At 53.4% G+C, this 14925-nt stretch overlaps 1 protein-coding gene across 1 annotated transcript; it reads left to right on the top strand.

Moving 5' to 3' along the window:
• The first annotated feature begins 693 nt into the window (after positions 1 to 693).
• On the top strand, positions 694 to 5865 carry LOC146300323 (uncharacterized protein C1orf232). The gene is made up of 4 exons (XM_084669196.1): positions 694 to 2410; positions 4796 to 4873; positions 5012 to 5118; positions 5496 to 5865. The coding sequence occupies exons 1-4, from the start codon at positions 2330 to 2332 to the stop codon at positions 5863 to 5865; spliced, it is 636 nt and encodes a 211-aa protein (XP_084525322.1). The 5' UTR covers positions 694 to 2329.
• The last annotated feature ends 9060 nt before the right edge of the window (positions 5866 to 14925 follow it).

The raw sequence follows: 14925 nt of genomic DNA, 5'->3' as shown, positions 1-14925 counted from the left end.
CCCCAGCCTTGACTGGCTATTGCACATACAGGGCTATGCAGCCCCAGCCTTGACTGGCTATTGCACATACAGGGCTATGCAGCCCCAGCCTTGACTGGCTATTGCACATACAGGGCTATGCAGCCCCAGCCTTTGCTGGCTATTGCACATACAGGGCTATGCAGCCCCAGCCTTGACTGGCTATTGCACATACAGGGCTATGCAGCCCCAGCCTTTGCTGGCTATTGCACATACAGGGCTATGCAGCCCCAGCCTTGACTGGCTATTGCACATACAGGGCTATGCAGCCCCAGCCTTTGCTGGCTATTGCACATACAGGGCTATGCAGCCCCAGCTTTGACTGGCTATTGCACATACAGGGCTATGCAGCCCCAGCCTTTGCTGGCTATTGCACATACAGGGCTATGCAGCCCCAGCCTTGACTGGCTATTGCACATACAGGGCTATGCAGCCCCAGCCTTTGCTGGCTATTGCACATACAGGGCTATGCAGCCCCAGCCTTGACTGGCTATTGCACATACAGGGCTATGCAGCCCCAGCCTTTGCTGGCTATTGCACATACAGGGCTATGCAGCCCCAGCCTTGACTGGCTATTGCACATACAGGGCTATGCAGCCCCAGCCTTTGCTGGCTATTGCACATACAGGGCTATGCAGCCCCAGCCTTTGCTGGCTATTGCACATACAGGGCTATGCAGCCCCAGCCTTTGCTGGCTATTGCACATACAGGGCTATGCAGCCCCAGCCTTGACTGGCTATTGCACTTCAGGACAGCGTCCTCTAGCCTATGCTAGGTACAGCGTACATACCCACTGCATGCGTTTAGGACCTATTTCTTTCTTTTGCAATCTCACGTAGTACGGTCGGCATGTCTTTTTTCTATGTAGTGTGGTATCCTCCGGTCGGTGAGTACGTTGTTCTGGCCTTGCACCCTCTTACTTTTGGGGATTCATCTTCGGCAGACTTCCTTCAATCATTTATTTTCCATGGGGTTTAAGCTCCAAACACTTGTAGTACATTTATCATCTGCAAATAAACATCTTTACTCATCAAGTTCCCTCCTGATTGAATTACAAAATACTCAAAAGTATTGGAATATGTATTTCAAATACAAGTAATTGAAATACTGCTCATCTTTGGCTGTAGGAATAACATTGCCTGGCCTACCTGCCTGGCCTACCTGCCTGGTCTACCTGCCTGGCCTACCTGCCTGGCCTACCTGCCTGGCCTACCTGCCTGGTCTCAACCTGCTTGGGCTACCTGCCTGGCCTACCTGCCCAGAGGATTGTCCAGGGTAGGAAGGGAAACTCCAGAGGCCATCAAAGCTTGATGACGGCCTGTCTCAGGGCTCGTCTCACTGGCCAGACCGTGCAGGTTGCTAGGAGACCAGTCACCAGAAACCAGGGTGTAGCCTGGAGGGCAGCGTGAGATTGGTGGATCTTATGTTTGGCAAGATCCATTGACCAATAGGATCTCAGAGGGGCAAAGTACATGTAATTGGTTTGTGCATACAGGATCATCACATTATTAACAACAACAACATAACATTAAGTCAGGTACCTCTGATCCCTGAAACACATCATAGATCTGACATGTTTCTATAGAACCAAGGGACATCATGTCGAGTCCCTGCTTCACCTGATCTGAGGTGCGTACCCTGTCACACATCTCATCATGACAGAGATGAACAGGGATCAATTAGCAGCAGCATTAAAGCCTGTATGTGAAGCTGCAGACCAGCCTCAGACCAGTCACGCTCCTGGCAGCTCATGAGGGAGCCTACCCATCCTGAGGAGTTGAGTTACAGCAGCCAGTGGACCTCTGCCAGATGACAATAGAATCCTTGCACTGAAAAGAGACCCACTGAAATATGGATGAGGAAACACACCTGTTTCCAGGTAACCGAAGCAAGCGATACCGGACCGTGACGATGGCTCGTGTGTATGTGTGTGTGTGTACTTGTGTGTGTGTGTGTGTGCTTCCTGCCACCATTTCCTCCTCCTACCTGTTCATTCTCTGTAGACAGACAAGCAGCAACCTGTGCTCTTGACAAGCGGGACATAATCTGGGCAGCTGGAGGAAGCGTGACGCAGGCCCCCCTCTGACAGGCTCCAGACGAACACACAGCTGGCTTGGGTGCTTCTGGAGGTCCTGGTGGGGTTCTGGTCGGTCGTGTGTGTAGGGAGCTCATGAAGAAGACTGTGCCATCGGAGAAAACCTGGGTCTGCTGACGGGGCCTGAAGACTGCGAGAGAGGTCGAGCGTGGGCGAGAGAGAGAGAGAGGTTGACGGTGCTGCTGTTTGGTGTCTGGTTGTCTGGTCCGGTTCAGGATGCATCCCATGTGGAAGGTGTACAGGAGCAAGGTCATGCAGACCCTGAACCCTGGCCTTGAGGACGACGCATCAGAGGAGGTAGGACCACAACCAGATCCTTGGATGTGGGGATGGGTATAGCTAAGTGATGGAGCATGAGGATGGGTATAGCTCAGTGTTATAGCTCAGTGGTAGAACATGGGGATGGGTACAGCTCAGTGGTAGAGTATGGGGATGGGTATAGCTCAGTGTTATAACTCAGTGGTAGAACATGGGGATGGGTACAGCTCAGTGGTAGAGTATGGGGATGGGTACAGCTCAGTGGTAGAACATGGGGATGGGTACAGCTCAGTGGTAGAACATGGGGATGGGTACAGCTCAGTGGTTAAGCATGGGGATGGGTATAGCTCAGTGGTAGAACATGGGGATGGGTACAGCTCAGTGGTAGAGCATGAGGATGGGTATAGCTCAGTGTTATAACTCAGTGGTAGAACATGGGGATGGGTACAGCTCAGTGGTAGAGTATGGGGATGGGTACAGCTCAGTGGTAGAACATGGGGATGGGTACAGCTCAGTGGTTAAGCATGGGGATGGGTATAGCTCAGTGGTAGAACATGGGGATGGGTACAGCTCAGTCAAGGTGATTGACAGACACTCACAGGGTTAAGTATTTGAATGCTGATCAGGAGGTCAGGTTCAAATGACCATCTTTCAGTTTGAGTGAAAGTGTCTGCTAAATGACTTCATTATGACTTACTCCACCTTCTCCTGCCCTCTGGGTGATGTGAATGTTTCTCAGTGAGAGGGAGGGATGGAATGGTGAGTGGAGGGCTGGTGGAGGAGGGTGAGTGGGGGAGGGTGGAGGAGGGTGAGTGGGGGAGGGTGGAGGAGGGTGAGTGGGGGAGGGTGGAGGAGGGTGAGTGGGGGGCTGGTGGAGGAGGGTGAGTGGGGGGCTGGTGGAGGAGGGTGAGTGGGGGAGGGTGGAGGAGGGTGAGTGGAGGGCTGGTGGAGGAGGGTGAGTGGGGGAGGGTGGAGGAGGGTGACAACTCTGACCCCATCACCATCCATCAGGGCCTGACGTGAAATATGTCTGAACAGGGACTTTTTGGAAGAGGAATTATTCACTGGGGGTGTTGGGAGCCCGGAATGAGTCTTTGCAGGTTGGAATGTCTGCTAAACATACTGTATGTATGTTTAGCAGACATCTGTAAACTGTATGTAAAATAATTTTGTAGACATAACAATGGATTTTGCCACAGATGGACATACTATCCACAACCAAAGTGTGTTACAGCATACTGTAAGATCTCCTATAGCCTACTCGTGCATTGCTTGGTATCATTGTTCCCGTATCAAGTGCAGCATATATTCCAGTGCAGGTTAAAATACGATTTACAAACACAAAGCTCCCATTCTGGTGGAGCTTGTTTTCCGAAAAATACGGTTGTCAGATACCGTATATATAATAAAGTCAACCATAACATTTATAAAGTAAGATATACAGTATATATAGCATACAGTCAGATATACAGTATATATAGCATACAGTCAGATATACAGTATATATAGCATACAGTCAGATATGTAAATGCTCGTATTCTAGCAGTATTCCAGTGCAGATGTGCTGTGTTGGGGGACGACTGAGGCAAAGGAGTTGAATCAGCTTGTTTTAAGTTTGAAAGGGTTTTCTCCAGGGAGGAAATGCCGGCTAGCTTATTAACAGCAAGCGGTTACTTTAATTACAGTAGAGATTCAGGGAATTTGGCCTGCAAATCAAATACAAATCAAATACATGTCCTTCTAATCCACGTGGATGCGCAGTACTAATAACTTGATTGGACCGTGAAGAGGTTTATCCCATGACATATCACCATGGCAATCAACCAATCAGATTGAGGCCATTGAATCAAGTCAGTCATTAATGTTATACAGTCAGACATTCATGTTACATATTCAGATATTTCTGTTCCGGTGACTGGTGGGTGCTGCAGGTCTGCAGGTCTGCAGGTCTGGGTGCTGCAGGTCTGGGTGCTGCAGGTCTGCAGGTCTGCAGGTCTGCAGGTCTGGGTGATGCAGGTCTGCAGGTCTGGGTGCTGCAGGTCTGGGTGCTGCAGGTCTGCAGGTCTGGGTGCTGCAGGTCTGGGTGCTGCAGGTCTGCAGGTTTGCAGGTCTGGGTGATGCAGGTCTGCAGGTCTGGGTGCTGCAGGTCTGGGTGCTGCAGGTCTGCAGGTCTGGGTGCTGCAGGTCTGCAGGTCTGGGTGATGCAGGTCTGGGTGCTGCAGGTCTGGGTGCTGCAGGTCTGCAGGTCTGGGTGCTGCAGGTCTGGGTGCTGCAGGTCTGCAGGTCTGCAGGTCTGGGTGATGCAGGTGTGTGTGTTCCTATGGGGGCGTCAATTTAGTAGACGTTTGAGGGCATAACATTAACAGTGTGGTGTTTGTGTGTGGTATGTGTGTGTGTGTATGTGTGGTGTGTGTATGTGTGCAGGTGCAGGAGGTGGAGGCTGAAGTCAGCCCAGTGCAGGAGGATGAGGGGCCCAGCGTAGTCACACAGCTGGCTAAGAAGGTCTGCATCTCCCCCCCTCCCCCGGCCCCCAGTCTTCTGTTATACACTCATCAACACACAGGAGTACAGACTGTGTGCGTGCATGTGTCTGTGTGTGAGTGTGTTTGAGCATGTGTGTGTGTGTGTGTGTGTGTCCAGGTGCATGTTGCCGGGGCGCGGGGCTGGAACAGGATGTCCGCTCTGTTCAGTAAGGAGGATGAACACCAGCTACTGGAGGAGACAGAGAGCCCAGCTGTAGCTGACCAGTAAGACCACTCACCCTGTCACTAACACACTCACCCTGTCACCAACACACTCACCCTGTCACCAACACACTCACCCTGTCACCAACACACTCACCCTGTCACCAACACACTCACCCTGTCACTAACACACTCACACCGTCACTAACACACTCACCCTGTCACTAACACACTCACCCTGTCACCAACACACTCACCCTGTCACTAACACACTCACCCTGTCACCAACACACTCACCCTGTCACTAACACACTCACCCTGTCACCAACACACTCACCCTGTCACCAACACACTCACCCTGTCACTAACACACTCACACCGTCACTAACACACTCACACCGTCACTAACACACTCACCCTGTCATTCCTCCCCACCCCAGCCCACTGGCCGTCCAGCCAGAGGACCCCCGACCTGCCCGGCGCTCAGGATTCTGGGACAGTTTTGCCACCAAGTGGCAACAGAAGCAAGCAGCAGCGGCAGCAGCTGGCATGGAGGGGGGGGAGGAGGGGGCGGCGGAGAGGGCTGAGGACAGGGGTGAGGAGGAAGTGGGTGAGGGAGGGGGGGAGGGGGGGCAGGAAGGCCAGAATGCGGAGGGGGAGGAGAGTGAAGGGGGAGGAGGCCTCAAAAACAGCTTTTCCAAATACGCCTCCCTCGGAGGGGGAGGGGGTGATGACACAGCCTTCAAGTGGAACTTTGTCACCAGCAAACTGGCAGAGCTCAAGACCAAGAGCATGACCAAGACCACCTAGCTGGCTGTGGCTAGGGTGAGGCTGGGGATGGGGGTGAGGCTGGGGGTGAGGGTGGGGTGAGGCTGGGGGTGAGGGTGGGGTGAGGCTGGGGGTGAAGGTTAGGATGGGGGTGAGGTTTGGGGTGAGGCTGGGGGTGAAGGTTAGGATGGGGGTGAGGTTTGGGGTGAGGCTGGGGTTGAGGTTTGGGGTGAGACTGGGGGTGAGGTTTGGGGTGAGGCTGGGGGTGAGGGTTAGGATGGGGGTGAGGGTTAGGATGGGGGTGAGGCTGGGGTTGAGGTTTGGGGTGAGGGTTAGGATGGGAGTAAGGCTGGGGGTGAGGTTTGGGGTGAAGCTAGAGCTGGGGGTAACTACACCATAACACCTCTCCATAATCCAGACCCAAACCTGCTCTCCCCTCTCCCCAGGCTGAAACACAGGATTACATCTGGGCTTAGATACAGCGAGCGATAATGTGTCTTGGTCACTAACCTGCAGAGAGGGAAAATAACTGATGGAATAATGATATTGATATGAAACAGATGGTAATCTCTAATAACATCTTTATAACTATGAATGAAGAGGTGTTGATATGTGTCACAGGGACAGTTGTCTGGAGTGAGGTGATGTTTGAGTTGCTTGGTTTTCCTGTCATGAAACTGACAGTAATCTGTATACCAGATTACCTGTATAAAATGTTATTGCAGTGTCACTGTACAACACTCCTTGAACCAAAAACTGAAACTTCTTTCAATTAGATTTTGTGTTGTCTCGACTTTGTGAATGTTTAACTCTTGTGTGTTGTTTCTGTGAATATTCCAATAAAGATCCTTGATGATCCTAAATGTAATGATTAAGAGTCACAATGTGGGAAAGCATGATGAAAATAATTATTTGAGCTTAAAACCAATACAGTTTCACAATGTCCTAGTGTCCTCAAAATATACTCATTAGCAGTATCAAGGCTGGCCTGTAGGGGGAGCCAGACTGACTAGAGTAGCAGTATCCAGGCTGGCCTGTAGAGGGAGCCAGACTGACTAGAGTAGCAGTATCCAGGCTGGCCTGTAGAGGGAGCCAGACTTACTAGAGTAGCAGTATCCAGGATGGCCTGTAGGGGGAGCCAGACTTACTAGAGTAGCAGTATCCAGGATGGCCTGTAGGGGGAGCCAGACTTACTAGAGTATCAGTATCCAGGCTTGCCTGTAGGGGGAGCCAGACTTACCAGAGTAGCAGTATCCAGGCTGCCCTGTAGGGAGAGCCAGACTTACTAGAGTAGCAGTATCCAGGCTGGCCTGTAGAGGAAGCCAGACTTACTAGAGTAGCAGTATCCAGGCTGCCCTGTAGGGGGAGCCAGACTTACTAGAGTAGCAGTATCCAGGCTGGCCTGTAGGGGGAGCTCTATACCAGGATAAGCTCCAACAACACTGTTGTTAACATACCCTGATGTCATTCTGGTTGTAGTCATGACCAGTCATTCTCGTTCCTCTCATTCATAAAACATGAATAACAATCAATGTAGGATGCCAACAAGTCGGTGGACGATGCAGTTAACATGGCCCTCCACTTCACCCTACAGCACCTGGACTCCCCAGCATCCTACACCAGGATCCTGTTTGTGGACTTCAGCTCTGCCTTCAACACCATCATCCCAGCCCTGCTTCAGGACAAGCTCTCCCAGCTGAACGTGCCTGATTCCACCTGCAGGTGGATCACAGACTTCCTGTCTGACAGGAAGCAGTGCGTTAAGCTGGGAACACAAGTCTCTGACTGCCGGTCCATCAGCACTGGATCTCCTCAGGGCTGCGTCCTTTCTCCTCTGCTCTTCTCCCTGTACACCAACAGCTGCACCTCCAGTCATCCGTCTGTCAAACTCTTGAAGTTTGTGAACAACACTACCCTCATTGGGCTCATCTCTGACGGGGACGAGTCTGACTACAGGTGGGAAGCTGACAACCTGGTGCAGCCAGAACAACTTAGAGCTCAATGCTCTTAAGACAGTGGAGATGGTTGTGGACTTCAGGAAGAATACAGCCCCACTCACCCCCATCACCCTGAGTGACTCCCCAGTCAACACTGTGGAGTCCTTCCACTTCCTGGGCACTATCCTTTCCCAGGACCTCAAGTGGGACCTGAACATCAGCTCCCTCACTAAGAAAGCACAACAGAGGATGTACTTCCTTTGGCAGCTGAAGAAATTCAACCTGCCAAAGACAATGATGGTGCACTTCTACACAGCCATCATTGAGTCCATCCTCACCTCCTCCATCACCATCTGGTACGCTGCTGCCACTGCCAAGGACAAGAGCAGACTGCAGCGTATCATCCGCACTGCTGAGAAGGTGATCGGCTGCAATCTGCCTTCCCTCGAGGACCTGCACACCTTGAGGTCCCTGAGGCGAGCGAGGAAGATTGTGGCTGACCCCTCCCACCCTAGACACTCCCTGTTCCAGCTACTCCCCTCCGACAGAAGGCTGCGGTCCATCAAGACCAAAACCTCACGCCACAAGAACAGTTTCTTCACATCCGCTGTTGGCCAAGGACTCACACTGACTTTAAATCACAAGCTGCACAATGACACCCTGCACATTGCAATTTGCACTATTGTGTCGTTTGCACTATCTGTATTTTTTGGTATTTTTAGGTTAAATTGTTAATTATAGCTACTTATATTTGTATTTTTTACTCCCTTTAGTATTAGCTAGACCCACCTTAGTATTAGCTAGACTTTGCTCCTTTTGTATAGTTAGTCCACATATTTAAGTTTCAATATTCCTATATGTTTAATGTATGCACCTCCCTGCCAAAGTAAATTCCTTGTTTGTGCAAACATTCATGGCGAATAAAATCCCTTCTGATTCTGATTCTGATGCAAGGTGTCTATCTGACCACACGAGAACCACAGTACCACAAACTTCCTGTCTCTCAGTGGACGGACTGAGACCCAGCATAGCACCTTCCCTTCTTTCTCTTATCTTTAATTTCCTCCTACTTATCCTCCCTCTGTGTCAGTCATCCTGTCATCCCTCCATCCTGTCATCCTGTCATCCTGTCATCCTGTCATCCTGTCATCCTGTCATCCTGTCATCCTGTCATCCTGTCATCCTGTCATCCCTCCATCCTGTCATCCTGTCATGCTGTCATCCTGTCATCCTGTCATCCTGTCATCCTGTCATCCTGTCATCCTGTCATCTTGTCATCCCTCCATCCCTACATACAGAGAGGGGGCAGAGCAGAGAGGGGGCACAGCAGAGAGGGGGCAGAGCAGAGAGGGGGCACAGCAGAGAGGGGGCAGAGCAGAGAGGGGGCACAGCAGAGAGGGGGCACAGCAGAGAGGGGGCAGAGCAGAGAGGGGGCAGAGCAGAGAGGGGGCACAGCAGAGAGGGGGCAGAGCAGAGAGGGGGCAGAGCAGAGAGGGGGCACAGCAGAGAGGGGGCAGAGCAGAGAGGGGGCAGAGCAGAGAGGGGGCAGAGCAGAGAGGGGGCACAGCAGAGAGGGGGCAGAGCAGAGAGGGGGCAGAGCAGAGAGGGGGCACAGCAGAGAGGGGGCAGAGCAGAGAGGGGGCAGAGCAGAGAGGGGGCAGAGCAGAGAGGGGGCACAGCAGAGAGGGGGCAGAGCAGAGAGGGGGCAGAGCAGAGAGGGGGCAGAGCAGAGAGGGGGCACAGCAGAGAGGGGGCACAGCAGAGAGGGGGCACAGCAGAGAGGGGGCAGAGCAGAGAGGGGGCAGAGCAGAGAGGGGGCACAGCAGAGAGGGGGCAGAGCAGAGAGGGGGCAGAGCAGAGAGGGGGCACAGCAGAGAGGGGGCAGAGCAGAGAGGGGGCAGAGCAGAGAGGGGGCACAGCAGAGAGGGGGCAGAGCAGAGAGGGGGCAGAGCAGAGAGGGGGCAGAGCAGAGAGGGGGCACAGCAGAGAGGGGGCAGAGCAGAGAGGGGGCAGAGCAGAGAGGGGGCAGAGCAGAGAGGGGGCACAGCAGAGAGGGGGCACAGCAGAGAGGGGGCACAGCAGAGAGGGGGCAGAGCAGAGAGGGGGCAGAGCAGAGAGGGGGCAGAGCAGAGAGGGGGCAGAGCAGAGAGGGGGCACAGCAGAGAGGGGGCAGAGCAGAGAGGGGGCAGAGCAGAGAGGGGGCACAGCAGAGAGGGGGCAGAGCAGAGAGGGGGCAGAGCAGAGAGGGGGCACAGCAGAGAGGGGGCAGAGCAGAGAGGGGGCACAGCAGAGAGGGGGCACAGCAGAGAGGGGGCACAGCAGAGAGGGGGCACAGCAGAGAGGGGGCACAGCAGAGAGGGGACAGAGCTCTTGTGTGTCCTGGTTCCTCTTCTGGCTGAATCTGTGCCAGTGAGCATGGAGTCTAGCTCCTCCCTGGAGGGAGAAGGTTGTCTGGTTGGATGCTCCCGCAAAGCTGCAGAGGCAGGTTGCTTCTGCAGAACACATCGTGCTCCAACAGGAGCGCCAAATGAAGAGACTGCATGTCATTTCCCCTCAGAATGTGCCTGTATCAGGGTGTGTGTGTGTGTGGGTGTGTGTGCGGGTGTGTGTGTGTGTGTGTGTGTGTGTGGGTGTGCGTGCCAGTGGCGATTTCTTTAAGACTGCAAGGGAAGCTCAGCTTCCCCTAACATTTCAAAACATTTGTGGTCAAATATTTACTATTGTGTTAACATTTTAAATGCGTTAGAACACGTTCATATCGAAGACGAGTTTGTTCAGAATCAGCTACATATGTTAGCAGGTAGACTGATTGATTTCCCTCTCATACATTCCTGTAGTGTCACAGTGCATTTCCCTGTTGAAGCTCAGCTTCCATGGACTTCAATGGGGCTGTTTTGACCAGTTTGTTTTCAGTGCTTCGAAATAAGGTCATTGGATGAATGCTGTGATTATGTCCCGCCTCTGTCTCTGGGGGTGAATGGAGGAGTGGGCTGGCCTGGATGCTCAGCGTCTCTGGGGGTGAATGGAGGAGTGGGCTGGCCTGGATGCTCAGCGTCTCTGGGGGTGAATGGAGGAGTGGGCTGGCCTGGATGCTCAGCGTCTCTGGGGGTGAATGGAGGAGTGGGCTGGCCTGGATGCTCAGCGTCTCTGGGGGTGAATGGAGGAGTGGGCTGGCCTGGATGCTCAGCGTCTCTGGGGGTGAATGGAGGAGTGGGCTGGCCTGGATGCTCAGCGTCTCTGGGGGTGAATGGAGGAGTGGGCTGGCCTGGATGCTCAGCGTCTCTGGGGGTGAATGGAGGAGTGGGCCGGCCTGGATGCTCAGCGTCTCTGGGGGTGAATGGAGGAGTGGGCCGGCCTGGACGGTGGGCTTCCGCATGATGATTGGAGGGTCTGTCGAAAGACTGCATCTCCTTTTGATTGACAGTAATTTTGTACTATAAAAAGTCACCAAAGCTGTTCGTCCCATCGCGGGTTTTGCAACTGTAGTTGAAAGACAAACTGCAGCAACCTATTTCTTGGCATTTGCTTGGCGAAATTTCTAACCAATTTTCATCATACATTTCATACAATTATACACCACGTTCCTTATTTCAGTTTAACCTAATTTCCACATTTCCTCCTTCGAGATTAATATTGTTTTGTTTAATCGTTCATTCATTGATTCATTCAGTAGGTTAGGCTAGTGTCGTAGGGGTGAACTAGCCAGTGAACTAGCCAAATAAATTGAACGTTTTTAGGATGTAGGCCGAAAATGAGCTTCCCGTCTTTGAAAGACCAGCAGCTGCCACTGGTGTGTGTGTGTGCGTGCGTGTGACTGAAGTAACGCTCTGTGTTCACCAGCCACGTTCTGGGATGTTTGGACGCGTCTGAGCTGGTGTCGGAAGAAGGACGCAGTGGCAGGTATAACACTGCTGTTCCAGGAGAATGACGGGTGTGTTTGAGTTTACAGACACGTCTGCACGCGCTCACGTGTGACAGACCAGACACGTCTAGGTAGGCAGGGTGACTCACATGCACAGACACACAGACACCAGGCACATCTGGAAATGAACCACATACACATATACACACACACACACATACACACACACACACACACACACATCCTTCAGCACTTGTGGACCCTCTAGGATCTCAGAGAAACAAGTGGAACCTCTTAGTAACTCACAGATCCACAGATTAAGTGAGGTGAAATGAGACAGCAGTGGGCAGGGGAGCAGCAGGGAGTCTGAGAGACTCTGCACCAGCAGCCCCACCCAGAGCAGTCTGGAGTGACCCTCCCCTCCTCTCTAGTCTGCACCAGCAGCCCCACCCAGAGCAGTCTGGAGTGACCCTCCCCTCCTCTCTAGTCTGCACCAGCAGCCCCACCCAGAGCAGTCTGGAGTGACCCTCCCCTCCTCTCTAGTCTGCACCAGCAGCCCCACCCAGAGCAGTCTGGAGTGACCCTCCCCTCCTCTCTAGTCTGCACCAGCAGCCCCACCCAGAGCAGTCTGGAGTGACCCTCCCCTCCTCTCTAGTCTGCACCAGCAGCCCCACCCAGAGCAGTCTGGAGTGACCATCCCCTCCTCTCTAGTCTGCACCAGCAGCCCCACCCAGAGCAGTCTGGAGTGACCCTCCCCTCCTCTCTAGTCTGCACCAGCAGCCCCACCCAGAGCAGTCTGGAGTGACCCTCCCCTCCTCTCTAGTCTGCACCAGCAGCCCCACCCAGAGCAGTCTGGAGTGACCCTCCCCTCCTCTCTAGTCTGCACCAGCAGCCCCAGTCCTGGATAACCCACCCCTCTCTCTCTCTCTCTCTCCCCCCCCCATCTCTCTCTCTCTTTTTCTTGCGTTTTATTGAGTCATCACATGAAACAGCTCTTTGTTGAGCCATGTCTGTCTACACAGTCGTATTACAGCAAGACCGTGTGTGTGTGTGTGTGTGTGTGTGTGTGTGTGTGTGTGAAAGAGAGAGAGTGTGTGAGTGTATCTGTGTGCGGGTGTTTGTGAAAGTGTGTGCGTGTGTTAGACTGTGTTTGTGTATGTGTTTGTGAGAGTGTGTGTGTGTGTGTTAGTGTGTGTGTTGTTTCTACAGCTGCTTGGACTGTTGTTGTTTGCTCTGCTCCTGACCTGCAGCACCCCCTAACCCCCTGCTCCTCTTCCCCCCCATCCCTCATCCCCTCCCCCCTTTCCCCCTGCTGGGCCACAGTGGGAACAACACCATAGAACTACCACATGTTCAGTAGATCTGCACATCCTCTATACCTCTCTTCACTGCAGAGTTCACTGAAGACCCCCCCTCGCCCTGCCTCACACAACAGCCCCTTCCTTACCTCCTTCCTCACCCCCTTCCTCACCCCCTTCCTCATCTCCTTCCTCACCTCCTTCCTCACCCCCTTCCTCACCCCCTTCCTCACCTCCTTCCTCACCCCCTTCCTCACCTCCTTCCTCACCTCCTTCCTCACCCCCTTCCTCACCTCCTTCCTCACCCCCTTCCTCACCCCCTTCCTCACCCCCTTCCTCACCCCCTTCCTCACCTCCTTCCTCACCCCCTTCCTCACCTCCTTCCTCACCCCCTTCCTCACCTCTTTCCTCACCCCCTTCCTCACCTCCTTCCTTACCTCCTTCCTCACCCCCTTCCTCACCCCCTTCCTCACCTCCTTCCTCACCCCCTTCCTCACCCCCTTCCTCACCTCCTTCCTCACCCCCTTCCTCACCTCCTTCCTCACCCCCTTCCTCACCCCCTTCCTCACCCCTTCCTCACCCCCTTCCTCACCCCCTCACACCACAGCATTCCACAGTTTGGCCTGTCATCAAGGCATCATTAAATAACCCAGAGTGTGTGTGAATGTGTGTGTGTGTGTGTGTGTGAGGAAAGAATTCCTGCATCTCTATTTCTGATCTGGGAATCTAGTCTGTCTCTTTGGGAGCAGGAGGCTTGGGGGGGGGGGGGCGGGGGGGGAAGGGGGGGGGCTGTCAGTAGGGTTATTGTGGGACATAGGGTGGGGGGAGGGGTGATGGTGGAGGTGTGTGTTTTTGGGTGTAGGAGGGGGTGAGTATGTATGTATGTAGGAGAGTGTAGTAGTTTGTAAGTACGAGTGTGTGTGTAGGAGTGTGTGCAGTAGTGTGTGTGTAGGAGTGTGTGCAGTAGTGTGTGTGTAGGAGTGTGTGCAGTAGTGTGTGTGTAGACGTGTGTGAAATGTGCTTTGTAGTGGTCACCATGAGAACATGTTGAAGGCTGATGTGTAATGAGAGAGAGGATCTGGTGTATAATCTGCTCCTACGTCCCCACACCAACTCCACAACATCATCTGTTCTCCTATAGCAGCTTAATTTAGCTTCATGTATCAGACCTAATTATGAAAGCCAAAGCGTTTTGAACCTCTTAATCAGTAGTCAAACAGGCACTACTGAGTTCTGTGCAGGACAGGTGAGGGATGATGGGCAGGTGAGGGATGATGGGCAGGTGTAGGATGATGGGCAGGTGAGGGATGATGGGCAGGTGAGGGATGATGGGCAGGTGAGGGATGATGGGCAGGTGAGGGATGATGGGCAGGTGAGGGATGATGGGCAGGTGAGGGATGATGGGCAGGTGTAGGATGATGGGCAGGTGTAGGATGATGGGCAGGTGAGGGATGATGGGCAGGTGAGGGATGATGGGCAGGTGAGGGATGATGGGCAGGTGAGGGATGATGGACAGGTGTAGGATGACTGGCAGGTGAGGGATGATGGGCAGGTGAGGGATGATGGGCAGGTGAGGGATGATGGGCAGGTGTAGGATGATGGGCAGGTGAGGGATGATGGGCAGGTGTAGGATGATGGGCAGGTGTAGGATGATGGGCAGGTGAGGGATGATGGGCAGGTGAGGGATGATGGGCAGGTGTAGGATGATGGGCAGGTGAGGGATGATGGACAGGTGTAGGATGACTGGCAGGTGAGGGATGATGGGCAGGTGAGGGATGATGGGCAGGTGAGGGATGATGGGCAGGTGAGGGATGATGGGCAGGTGAGGGATGATGGGCAGGTGAGGGATGATGGGCAGGTGAGGGATGATGGGTAGGTGAGGGATGATGGGCAGGTGAGGGATGATGGGCAGGTTTGTTCTGTGGTTTTGAAGACCGTCATTGGCTGATAATGGCAGGGGAAGGTCCTGATCGGCCTGGCGCCATGGAGACGGGCTGCTCGTTGC

The sequence above is a fragment of the Hypomesus nipponensis genome, chromosome 2 (assembly GCF_054491055.1).
Source record: "Hypomesus nipponensis isolate SF chromosome 2, ASM5449105v1, whole genome shotgun sequence".
NCBI lineage: Eukaryota > Metazoa > Chordata > Actinopteri > Osmeriformes > Osmeridae > Hypomesus > Hypomesus nipponensis.
This window is presented reverse-complemented; position numbering and strand designations above follow the sequence as displayed.